Here is a 13,767-nt window from a genome sequence, read left to right as displayed (position 1 = left end):
TGACAAAGGAATCCTGCGAAGCACAACAAGCTCCGACTGCTTGACATCTATTTTAATGACATTCTGAAAGCTTTGGCGCATAAAATATGGCAATTTAAATTGCTGTCCGAAGAAAACTATTAAAAGTCTGGGATATTTCCGGTGGCAAGGGATGGGTAAAAAACGGGTTAAAAAGTCAAGTCAAGACATGCTGCTGCTGCTGTGTGCAAATAAGAATATTCAAAGTAACAGATTTGAATGAGGGGAATAATAATAAAAAGCTTTTTACCTTGTGGTTTGTTATTATCATTTTTCGCAGACTCTTGTGCTAAAAATAAACAAAATAGAAAGAAATGGGGGGAAATATGAAATTAAAAAAGTGTTTCATTCAAGCAAGCAGCAAAAAAGTTTGCGCAACTATGACTAGGTAAACAAGTATTAAAGTGTAGGGGGTAAAAAGCGGTTAAAAGTGCATTCAAAATTATTTATGGCTTAACCCAGTAAAGCTCTGGGTTTTTTTCAACCCACTTGGCCACTGAGTTTATCAAAATATGTTTCAGATTTTCATGATTTACAATCAATTATGTGTGTGGGGTTACAATGTTTACGAGGGTTTTTGCCCTCTGAACTTTGTTGACAAATAAAAGCATAAATCGCGCGTAATAATTGGCCGAAAACAGGAAAAACCAAGCCAGCGAAAGGAAAGCACATTTAATGGCTTATACACAAGCGCATTGGACATGGTCAGGAAAAGAGGACAATAAAAGCCAACAAAACAAGGAAAGTAAGCGAAGGAGCACATAAAAGTCGTTAAAAGATTTACTCTATTCCTGGTAAAAACACTGTAAAAATAAGGGTACTCAAGAAAATAAATTGTTGATTTAAACCATAAATATTTGATTTTGAATTATTAAATATTTTATTAGATACAAAAGATATTATTTATACCTATATTTTTACGAAACATGGTTATTAAAACCAATATTTAGAATATTGAACATTAAAAAACAAGCAATTAGGAGTATTATTTAGTTGAATTCAAAATATAATTTACATTTATATCTATTTTTTTTAAATCATTATTAAATATTTTTCTCTGTATTTACAAAACACTCTCTAATACGTATTTATTCCCATTTTCGCACTCTTCCTTTAGTACAGAACTTTTCTCGTATGTTTTCGATTTTTATTGAATAAGGAATTGACATTTGATTAGAGATTTAGGTTTTTCTTCTGGGACTTGTTCTAGTTTTCGGGCGTGGAGCGTGTCTGGGATTTAAGCTCCTGTCCCTGGTGTTCATCACTTCCAATTACATTCTTGTCTGAAGCTACGGCAAATTGATTTGTGCGTGAGGATTATCAGGGGTATTTTATGTTCTGCTTGTTCAAGGATTTTCCAAAACTCCTTTGGCTGCACACTTGTCACTCGATGGTGTGTTTAATTACTCAAACCCGTTCGGAAAACAATCGATTTCGGTTGCGAAAATCGTTTTCCAATTAAGCAGAGGAAAAGGAAAACCCAAGAATGGCCAACGAACACGTACAAACAATTTTGAAAACGTGGCAAATTATTAATTGCTGACACCGAAAGTCCTTTATTTTTTCGGATTCCTGAATTAATTACCCACTCCGAATATTTAGTAACTCTATTAGTGCGGGAGTACGTGTAGGGAATGTGCCAGATTCAACACTTGAAACCCATTTTTGGACAGAGAGATTGCCACATCAATGGGTAAATCCCTCACAAAAGGCTCAAGACTTCAGCAACAGACATCGACCACTTTGATGTTTTGTAATTAAGGCTTACAAATCCTTCCTCGTTCGAACTTTTCCTCTTTTCCGCACTTTTCCACACGCCACATCCTGGCGAGACGGCCAGACAAACACACACAGAACTGTGTGTATTACTTAACAAATTACATACAAATTACTTTACTCCGTTTTCCTTATTGGGGGGATGAGTGAAACTTCCCCGCTCCACAAACAAAGAAAGTGGAAATCGCTAAGCGTTTATAGGGAAAACAAGCTAGTGATGGGAGTTTTCTAGAAGATTTACCAAATCCAAAAAAAGATTTTTTGTGGAAAAAACATTTTTAGTATCTATTATAGATTGACCAGATTATTTATATCCTTATTTATTAAAAATATATCTAATATTCCCAATGTCATGTTTAATTTTTCATCAGAAACTCTACATTTTCATCTAAATCACGTCACGTTACCATCCCTAATATATCCTATATCGTTTATATGCCGACTGTCATGTCAAAATGTTTACTTTTGTTGCTCTGGGAAGTAGGCTTCAACTTATTCTGCCTTCATTCATTCTTAGACATTTGTTTGTAATTCGCAAACAAAAACAAAAAACAATTGGCGGCTCATCATTCATCATGTCATGATGAGTATTTTTCGGGGTCTGGGGGATGGTGGCTGATGGAAAACATATGACAGCATATTTGTCTGAGAAAAGGCAACCCTTTCTTCTACGCAGACATTTAAATTGGCTAGGGAAGAACGCTTAGAAAAATCTCAGAGGCACCCAAAATGCCACGCAAAACTGACGATGATGGTAATTAAAAGCGAGTGGTTTTCCTTTTTAAAAGGGTTGAGTGGCGTCGGCGGCAGTGTTGGCATGAAATGAAATTACTAACGGAAAATTAGCGGCATGGCACACATGGCGTATGCTTAATTTCCTGCCTTTTCCTTTGTCCTTTTTGTGTCCTGGCAAAAAGCGTGCAAGAGGGCGCTGGAAATTATGCTCATCATTGTGACACAATTAGCGGGGCGGCGAAAGCGGTAAAAGCTGCACCAGCGGCAGCAGCAGCGACTTGCAACTTAACCCTAACGGATGTCGACGCGTCGCCCTGCGGTTTGGTGGCAACTCTGGTCAGAGGCACTGGGAGAAAAATTTCTAAAAAGTCAACTAAAAGTTGTGTAAACGCATAGCGCTTTGGAATTTGAGAAAATTTATAGCACATTTATTTTTGGGAATTAAATATAGTATTTAAAATAAATTAGGCACCGAAATGGTTCAAAAATTAAGTGAGGGAATCGAAAACTGTGCATTATTAAGTGAGAATTATAACATTTTTTTAAATATCATAAAAAATCCATTTTTTTTACCAAAAACAAGTATTAAAAATAGAAATATCGTGAAAAACAAACGATATAATAAAAAATATTGGAACATTAATGTATGAATATACAACTTTGAGGAAGTTTTAAAAAGAAAGAAAATCAATTAATCTATCTATAAATATGATATAAAAACAATTATGGAGAAATAAAATTACATATTATTTTTAATAATTTTTTTTTCAGTTATTGTAATATCCTTTTTAAGAATCCCCTCATTTTAATTCTCAGTGTATTACCAGGAGACAGGAGAGGCCAGGATATGCTGGGCTAGGCCATTGCGCACACACTGCAATTTTGCCATTTTTCTATGAAAGTCATTTCATGCATGCGGAATTAGTTTATGTGCGCAATTTCAAAAGAAGTGCCACAACGAGGAAAATGGGAAGTGGTAGTGAGAATATTTCACACTAAACGCTGGATATTATGCAACATAGTTGCCGGGTGTGAGGTGGCGCCAAAAAAAAAAAAACGGGAACAGGAAGTGGAAATGCCTTAAAAATATTTTTAGGTTTTCCCACACAGCCAAAAGGAGAACCAAGAAAAATTACCAACTAGCTGCTTTTAAATTAAACAACCCAAGCCAATAAATTTCTTCCTCTAAGCCAGATTAATTCCAGCCAACTTCGCCTTGACCAAACCTCTACGATCAAATTGATTTGTCACAAATGCTCCATCAGAGAAGATTTACAACCTCAATTTGTCGTCTATTTACTAGCCATTTTTACCCAGACTCCTAAGACGTATCGGAAATTGCACAATAGAAGTGAAATGAATTGATTTCTAATACGATTCTCTGGCCACACTCACCTTTTTCCACAGGTTAAGGGAAAAGGTGAAAAGTTTCGAGGACTAAAAACGTGGCAGCAACAGGAATCCAATTTATCTGCTGCAGTTGCAGCTCCTTTTTACCAGTCCTTTGTTAGAGCAAATATTAATAAGCAATAAAATGGATTTTTCCTCTTTTCACATCGCCGTCGGAGATAAAGATTTATCAATAATATTTTTACAACCGGTCGTAAAAAAATTAAGGACCATGAAGCAGAGCTACTTGAGTAATTGAAAATGCTGGCTGCTGGGCTTTCGTTTTAATTAACTTCAAAAGGTTTGTGCTCGATAAACAAGTCCCGGAGGCATATCCTCTTGTATATATGCTGGAACATCTTTGCCATCAGATTTCATCCCGGTTATTGGCCACTGATTTGCGGCAACTGCAAACAAAAGGCGGTGGGCGTGGCACGACTGCAATATATCATCCGTTGTTTGTCATTCCGGGCAGACGAAAAAAAAAGAGGAGTGAAAAAAATGATATATACGCAAGGGCACAATACTCCCGAATGGAGTCTCTCGTCATATAGGAAAACGCCGCATTGTTTGCCCGCTGCGAATCGCTCAGGAAAATAGCAAAAATAGAGCAGAATCGCTGGGCAATAACACACCGAGCTATTGAGCGGATTGGGATTGAGGTTTCCACAAAGGACACACGTAGACAATTTTAACCCACAAAGCGGGCAAATTCAAAAGAAATGTTTGGTCAGTAAATAGGCCTCGGTTTTGGTTGGGAGAGCACTCTGGGGATTTAAGTAGTACTGATTGATCTGCGGGAACTGCCTGTGTAGAGAACCAATACTACCCTTTAATATTTACTCATTTACCTTACAATACTTTAAATTCCTAATATAATACCTATATATACCTATATACGTATTAAAATTATAAGTATTTAGTAATTTAAATTCAAGTAAGCTTTAATTCTTTTTTTTATCACTAGATTCCTTTTTTAGTTTTCCGATATTTTCTACTATATCAAACCTAAATTGTTATTTCAACCCATAAACAAAGCCATGATTGGCTAATAACCTAAGTTCTCTATTTCTAATTCCCAGGATTCTGAAATCAATACCAATAGATCAAGTTCAGCGAATTAAATGCTACCAAGTATCGTCTAAGCAATTCTCTGGCATAAAATATGCAAATGAAACCGCACATTTAATGATAAAATAATCGACGATTGATGGAAACGTTATTGCAGAAATCAGAAACTCAGCTTGATTACCCCATTGCAAATTGACCAGCAGCTATTCCTATTCCGAAACTCAATCATCCAGTGAATGCCTGTGCCCTCAGCCTCTGCAAACCCTCGATTCCCGTGCCTTTGGTCCTTGCTCTGCGAAATGTAAACGACAATCAACTTGAAATGCAGCCCTCCAAAAACGTAATGGGAATAATTTGCAGCAATTTCATTCGAAAGGCCTCTCACATAGATACAAAACCCACACGCACACAGACACACACACACGCTCCCAGGCACGTAAATGACAATCAAAATTTGAAGTAGTCTGTGTGGAAGGAAGGAAACGGAAACGCCGGCTGACCAAATGAAATGCGTAGGCCATAGGTAAGCCAGTGGACTTGGGATGGGGATAAAACCCGACGATGGCTATGGTCATGACTATATGGCTATAAGGGCGATGCATGGCGATGCCCCAAGGCTGTCACATTCAACACACATAACGGACGTTATCTGGTCCGAAGGCCAGGACAGGCATATGACGAGCCCCTGGGCAGAAGGAGGGGAATGGTTCCAAGGACCAGGAGGATATACTGAGAAAAACGGATATTCAGTTAGAAAAATAATCGAGTCTTTGGAGTCATTTTATAACCATTATTAATTATATTTAACCTATGGTATTCAGGTTTTAATAAGAAGTTATATCAAGGTGGGTTGAAAGATCTAAATGAACCAGGGGGATATACTAAGAATATTGGTTTTTAGGTAGGACGATATTCTAACAAATATCTTTCAAATGATTTTATAACTGTAATAAAACTTATTTCGATGTTTTCCAGGTTTATTAGTAGGTTTTATTTAAGTCATCATCTATCCTTTGAAATTCGCATTTGACAAAATTAATTTACTCACATTTATTTGGTTTTAATTGTACTAACTATATTTTATTTAAAGTTCTATAAAAGATCATTGGAAGCTCATGTTTGTTGCAGTATTTTATTTATTTCTGAAGATTAATTTAAAGACTTAAAATCCCATTCGCATTTTAATGGGTTTTATTATGTTTCTGCCTAGATTTCAAAAAGACTATTTTATTCAAAAATTTATAAACAAAGTTACATATATCTGAATAATATTAGTACCTGTTTTCACACATGAATTCTTTATATAAATCCCATTTCCTGCTGTCACATTTTTCTCTCACTGCAAGGATACAGAAGTCGATTGTCGACCGGCTTTTCCCTGTGGACCAATACCCAAATGTATGAGAATGCCAGCCTGCGAGTGTGTTTGTAGGCGTATCTATGTGGACAACCACATTTGCAAGTTGCTTATAATTTACGCACACCTATCCAATAACTGTGAGTATGCCTTCCAAATGTGTTTCAAGGATATCGGTTGGCACACCGAAACACACATACAGACAGCACAACCTTTAGTTACAATTTGGCTACCCCCCAAAAGCAAAATCCCAACCCCGATAAGCAACCGTTCCCACCCAACCACTTTGTCGTATTATGAATCCTAATTCTGTTTTTGGAGTTTTGGGTTTTGGGGCTTATGACCCGAGGTCCTTCGATGACGTTATGGATACTTCAGCTGTCAGTCAAAATGCGCGTTGATTGCAACAGTAATGCCCTCGAGCTATCCTAATTCTCATGATCCCATTCAAAAGGTACACAAAGAACAAAACTAATATAAATAAATAAATTTTACATTTTCATAAAACCTAATAAGAATATAATACTGTATAGAAACCTTTATTAATCATCTTACTTTATAGATATTTCTCTCTGTGCATCTTCATCGCATTAGCTACTGAAAGAAGTAAAACCTTTTAAGGCTCTCTTGTCCATTTTTTGTTATTTCTTAGCCCATTATTATTTTTTTTTATTATATCTAGCGGTGTTGGCCAAGGAATTTATAATGACAAGCGAGAATTTTAATATTGTGCCACTTTCTTGGATCAGGGGGCGTGGCACTGCCCATGGGGCATTGTTAGCCACAGCAAGATGCAATAAAATAGAAATGCTCATCAAACCAACGAGGTTGATGTCTGGCCACTATTAAAAAGTTTTCCAGCACATTTTCAAGACCCGCCCTTCGGTTAAGAAATAATAAAGACGAAAAAAAAGGATGTCCTCTGTGCTTCAAGTTGGCCATAATGAGCTTAGTATGCATAAAGCGGTGAATTGTCAAAAGATATTTTCTGGACAATTTTCTTTTTCATTTTTTTTTGCCATACAAACGGGAAGTGGGGTTGTAGAAGGAGTAGGACAATGGCGAAAATTGCCAGTGGTAAGCCAAAAGTTGGTGGGGCGTGGCTCGCCTTTTGGATTATTATAAAGCTTTCACTTTGCTTAGTTGGGCAGACAAAGTTTTCAAAGAAAATTGATTGCATTAGTAAAGCGGGTGTGCGGAAAAAGAAAATTGGGTGAAAATTTATAGACATGACATTTGAGTTTATGGTGGCGAAAGGAGAAAGCTATTTTAAAGTTTTAACTTTGTTTTATTCCTCTTATTAAATTTACATACAAATTTTGGGACTTCTTAGACACTCAAGAAACAAGTTGGCAGCTCTATTATGTACCGAGTGGTCAGCAATTTTATAAACCAAACTGACCACATAACCAAAAATTAAGTAGGCAACTCAAAATTATAAATGGTTTAGAAGGGAATTACTTTAAAACGGAAATTTAAAGAACGAATTCTACACCTTATGTTAATCTAAAACTTCATCATAAACCAAGTTGGCACCCCTATTCTCAGCTAATGAATTGAGTTTGCAGCTCAAAGAGTCGTTATACTTTTGCATTTGCCACAGTTATCCACTGTGGCAGCTCTTTTAAACAAGCCAATTAGTAAACTTTTCATTTATCAAAAGTAAAAAAAAAGCCTTTGGCCTTTTGATAAGCTCACACTCCTTTCTTTTACCCCATTTCCCCAACTCCCATCCCTTCAGTCGTCATGCAAATGCTGTGTACTGGCCGGAAAAACACTCGAAAAAAGGGGAAGAGAAAAATCAAACGGAGAGAAAAATGCGGACCGCAAATTTTCCATGTCATTGCATAAGTCGCTTCATTAGCCCAACCAAAAAACGACCGAAAACCGCCAAAAAAATTGTCTCACGCAGAGTGACATCAAACAAAAAGGAGAAACCAAAGGAAAACCAAGAATATTTCCACCCAAAAAATAAACTAAATCATTAAAAAAGAGAAAATGGTTTTCAAATGGAGGCGGAAAAAACAAGTCGGCGAAGGCGACATGTTTTTGCTTCGTTAATAAACTGCAACGATTCTGACAGGGGGTGGAGGTTATGACCTCAAAGGGGTGAGTGGGTGGTTGGGTGGCTTTCTGGAAGCCACAAGAAAGACGCCGCCTAAAACCGCAAGGCGTTGGGTTAAATTCTGTGCAGGGATTCCGGTTGCGGCTGTCAGTTAGAATTTTAAAATGAACCGCAAGAAAGACCCTTAATAGACGTGGAAGGTATAAAAAACCAGAACGAAAATTGTCAAAGGGTTGTAAAAAAAAATACTGAAAATAACACCACCCCCACAAGACACGTACACAAAACAAAGTGAAACAAAAAGATTTACTTTAAGTATTTTGCCAATAAATTTAAATCACAGACAGTTGCCCAAGAAGCAAAAAAAAGGGTGGCTAAAAAAAAAGGGGGGAACAGGAAGAGACCCCAAGCGGCATTAAAAACAAACAAACGCACAGGATCCTGCGAGTCAAAGTACAAAATAAAAACAAACAAAAGCCGAAAGGAGAAAGGATGGCAAAAGGAAAGCGCGTCAGAAGCCAAATAAAGCGTTAAAAGGATTTATGCGCAAGTTGAGTAAAGTTTATACAAGAAGGTCCTTCTTCGTTCACCCCATAAAAGTAGCTTACAGGTGGAATTATGCGCCTTTAAAAAGAATCCAGGCCTCACACAATTTATCACCGAATTCAAAGACTTCTTTCCCGTGGCAAATTAAATTTATACTCTATATTTATGCTTCACGCATAATTGTAAAACATGATTTACCATCCTTGTTCGGGGTGGTTTTTAACAGTTTTATGCGAATTCTTTTCGGCCAATATGTTTTTCGCAATTTTACACAACGGCCCATGTTCGCATAATTTGCGCATATAAACAATAATCTTTTGCAAAAGCGTTGAACATAAATTGTTCATATCCCCTGTTTTTCCCCCTCTAATGGCAAACAGCGTTGTTATTGTTGTTTTGCTGAAGATAACTTATAAATCATGTAATCAGAACAGCAAAAAAAAAAAATGGGAACAGCATGAAAAACTGAAATTGCTTTTTGCTGATAGGAAAGGGGCTGGAAAATTCTGGGAGAAGAGGGAGGTTGTTCTGTGCTAACTGTGTGGAATTTTCTCCGCTGCCTTTCACAACTCTGTAATTTATTGTGCGTTATATAACTTTATGATTGCGTGGGCTGTGGGTGGCTTAAAAAACTTTTACAGAATTGATTTGGATGGATAAGGGTATTAAGAAGTTCGCATCGATAGTTTTGTGAATAATGACAAAATAGTTGCACAGGGTTTTTATATTTTCAAGACTTCTTTATATGACTTACAAGAACACTAATTAATAAAATGTACTTTTATTAGGTATTTAAATGTTTATTATTCAAAGTTCTGGCATTGATTTTGTGACATTTACTTAGCATTAGTTTATGTTTTTCATTTGATGTTTACAGGCTAAATCCTATTTAAAAGGGCACACTTTAGGACCTGATAAAATCGTTTAAAATTGTTTACCAACTCAGTGAATACCTGGCAACTAACAACATTCGTGTGATGACTTCCCATAAACACTTTCTCCGCCCCTAAATGCATTTTCCTTTCACAGGAATAGTTTCACGACTTTGTTCCACAATAATCCAGGCAACCTACCGATGGAATTCAATGTCAGACGGGGTCATAACTTGAAGAAAAAACAGAAGGATGGGCTGGAAAATGCTCCTCCATGGCAGTGAAACATTAATGGCATTGAGTTTAAAACCCCGGGAAAGATATATGGAGCATGCACAATTTCCATTTGGCTATGAATAATTCCCTTGTTGCTGTGCACTTGCTTGTTAATATTTCCATTTCCGTTGTTTTATGGCCCGATTCCGAAAAGCCTAGACATCGGGAAGACAAAGGATGTACATATATCTACAAGGAGGTGTAAAAGGGAGTATATTCGAGTTGAGTGTCCCGCTTTACAAGGACAATAACAAGGAGCAACAGCTTCAAGTGCACGAGCAACAAATGAAGCCATTACATTCACAGGCTTATCGGCAATGTCAACGAGTCCACGAGGCTACCTCACTTTTTGCTCCAGCCCCCCTCACAAACGCCACCCATTGTTTGCATAAAATTGCAATTTACAATTATGAGAAAAACAGTAGCGAGGAAAATGATGACAGAGGGCCTCGCTTATCGGGGGAAATTTTCGCTTAGATAAGCTCAAACGGAGAAATGGAACAGAAAAAACTTGTTTGCATTAGCTAAATGAGACAAAAATGTGATAAATTACTAAAGGACAGAAGTACACGTGAAAAAATTATGAAACTTTATTTATTAAAAAATTGAATTGAAATATTTTAAAGGTCCTAAAGAATATTTAACTTTTCATAGATGCAGTAAGTTGATATATAACATTGGTTTCCCGATCACAGAAAATATATTTAATATTCCTAATTTTAGGTGGCCTAGAAATTATATGTTCTATTTTTCTTCTCTGTGTAAAAAATGTGATAAATCGAAGTAAGGGAATTCCCCATTTGCACCAAGGGAAAAAGGAAAGACTGGGAAAGTGGAACTTGCGTCCATAATTAGACACGCTGCTCACACAAGATGGAGGCATAAATTATTGCCAGTCTGTCTTGGCGAAAATCGGAGTGAGGGTCTCGGCATCTTATCATTAAATTAGTTTCGGTGGAGGAGGGCAGCTTAAATGAGAGATTATTACACAAGCGGGCGATAAATTACGCAAAGCCTTATAAATGAGCCTATTCGGGGCTTAAATTCGCTTACACATTGCAAGATGTTTGTAAGAAAACTAAAAGTTATATTCAATTTTCCTTTAAAAAAACATTTGTATTATAAAAGTTGGACCCTCCTTTTAAAACAATATTTTGATTCAGAATATTAAAGAGTTCAAGCACAAACTCATAGAGGTATCCCACGTTTTAATCGGGATCCATTAAATCAAGTTATGGAGCTTAGAAGTGCAGTTTTGGGTGCCCATACTGAAAGCCCTTGGATTTTTGGAAAAATCGAACATGAAAATGGGTTAAAAATTGGACCCTCCTCTTATATCAATATTTAAATGTAGATCATTAGAGAATTCAACCACAAACTCATAGAGATATCCCACGCCTAAGTCGGGATCCAATAACTCAAGTTATGGAGTTAAGAAGTGCAGTTTTGGGTTCCCATTCTGAAAGCACTTGGATTTTTGGAAAAATCGAACATGAAAATGGGTTAAAATTTAGACCCTCCTCTTATATAAATATTTAAATGTAGATCATTAGAGAATTCAAGCACAAACTCATAGAAATATCCCACGTCTAAATCGGGACCCAATAACTCAAGTTATGGAGTTTGGAAGTGCAGTTTTGGGTGGTCATACTGAAAGCCCTTGGATTTTTGGAAAAATCGAACATGAAAATGGGTTAAAATTTGGACCCTCCTCTTATATCAATATTTAAATGTAGATCATTAGAGAATTCAACCACAAACTCATAGAGGTATCCCACGTCTAAGTCGGGATCCAATAACTCAAGTTATGGAGTTTGGAAGTGCAGTTTTGGGTGCCCATACTGAAAGCCCTTGGATTTTTGGAAAAATCGAACATGGAAATGGGTTAAAATTTAGACCCTCCTCTTATATCAATATTTAAATGTAGATCAATAGAGAATTCAACCACAAACTCATAGAGGTATACCACGTCTAAATCGGGATCCAATAACTCAAGTTATGGAGTTTGGAAGTGCAGTTTTGGGTTCCCATTCTGAAAGCCCTTGGGTTTTTGAAAAAATTGAACATGAAAATGGGTTAAAACTTGGACTCTCCTCTTATATCAATATTTTAATGTAGATCATTAGAGAATTCAACCACAAACTCATAGAGGTATCCCACGTCTATATCGGGATCCAATAACTCAAGCTATGGAGTTTAGAAGTGCAGTTTTGGGGTTCCCATTCTGAAAGCCCTTGGATTTTTGAAAAAATTGAACATGAAAATGGGTTAAAACTTGGACTCTCCTCTTAAATCAATATTTTAATGTAGATCATTAGAGAATTAAAGCACAAACTCATAGAAATATCCCACGTTTAAATCGGGATCCAATAACTCAAGCTATGGAGATTAGAAGTGCAGTTTTGGGGTTCCCATTCTGAAAGCCCTTGGATTTTTGGATAAATCGAACAAGAAAATGGGTTAAAATTTGGACCCTCCTCTTTTATCAATATTTAAATGTATATCACTAGAGAATTCAACCACAAACTCATAGAGGTATCCCACGTCTAAATCGGTATCCAATAACTCAAGTTATGGAGTTTAGAAGTGCAGTTTTGGGTTCCCATTCTGAAAGCCCTTAAATTTTTGGAAAAATCGAACATGAAAATGGGTTAAAACTTGGACCCTCCTCTTATATCAATATTTAAATGTAGATCAATAGAGAATTCAACCACAAACTCATAGAGGTATCCCACGTCTAAATCGGGATCCAATAACTCAAGCTATGGAGTTTAGAAGTGCAGTTTTGGGGTTCCCATTCTGAAAGCCCTTGGATTTTTGGAAAAATCGAACATGAAAATGGGTTACAATTTGGACCCTCCTCTTATATAAATATTTTAATGTAGATCATTAGAGAATTCAAGCACAAACTCATAGAAATATCCCACGTTTAAATCGGGACCCAATAACTCAAGTTATGGAGTTTGGAAGTGGAGTTTTGGGTGCTCATACTGAAAGCCGTTGGATTTTTGGAAAAATCGAACATGAAAATGGGTTAAAACTTGGACCCTCCTCTTTTATCAATATTTAAATGTATATCACTAGAGAATTCAACCACAAACTCATAGAGGTATACCACGTCTTAATCGGGATCCAATAACTCAAGTTATGGAGTTTAGAAGTGCAGTTTTGGGTTCCCATTTTGAAAGCCCTTGGATTTTTGGAAAAATCGAACATGAAAATGGGTTAAAATTTGGACCCACCTCTTAAATCAATATTTTAATGTAGATCATTACAGAATTCAACCACAAACTCATAGAGGTATACCACGTCTAAATCGGGATCCAATAACTCAAGTTATGGAGTTTAGAAGTGCAGTTTTGGGTTCCCATTCTGAAAGCCCTTGGATTTTTGGAAAAATCGAACATGAAAATGGGTTAAAACTTGGACTCTCCTCTTATGTCAATATTTTAATGTAGATCATTAGAGAATACAACCACAAACTCATAGAGGTATCCCACGTCTAAATCGGGATCCAATAACTCAAGCTATGGAGTTTAGAAGTGCAGTTTTGGGGTTCCCATTCTGAAAGCCCTTGGATTTTTGGATAAATCGAACATGAAAATGGGATAAAATTTGGACCCTCCTCTTATATCAATATTTAAATGAATATCATTAGAGAA

The 13,767-nt window shown here is 36.6% G+C and overlaps 1 protein-coding gene across 5 annotated transcripts in view; it reads right to left on the bottom strand.

The window, feature by feature from the left end:
- Eip63E (cyclin dependent kinase Eip63E) overlaps positions 1 to 13,767 on the bottom strand; it is a 107,776-nt gene that overhangs the window by 19,475 nt on the left and 74,534 nt on the right. For 3 of the 5 annotated variants that reach the window (XM_036816069.3, XM_036816071.3, XM_065864946.2), the window contains one exon: positions 269 to 307. The exons of the other annotated variants lie outside the window; for them this stretch is intronic. In XM_036816069.3, the coding sequence (XP_036671964.3) occupies positions 269 to 307 (39 nt within the window). The remainder of the gene's footprint in view (positions 1 to 268; positions 308 to 13,767) is intronic. 5 annotated transcript variants of the gene reach the window in all.

This window comes from Drosophila suzukii, chromosome 3 (genome assembly GCF_043229965.1).
Source record: "Drosophila suzukii chromosome 3, CBGP_Dsuzu_IsoJpt1.0, whole genome shotgun sequence".
NCBI lineage: Eukaryota > Metazoa > Arthropoda > Insecta > Diptera > Drosophilidae > Drosophila > Drosophila suzukii.
This window is presented reverse-complemented; position numbering and strand designations above follow the sequence as displayed.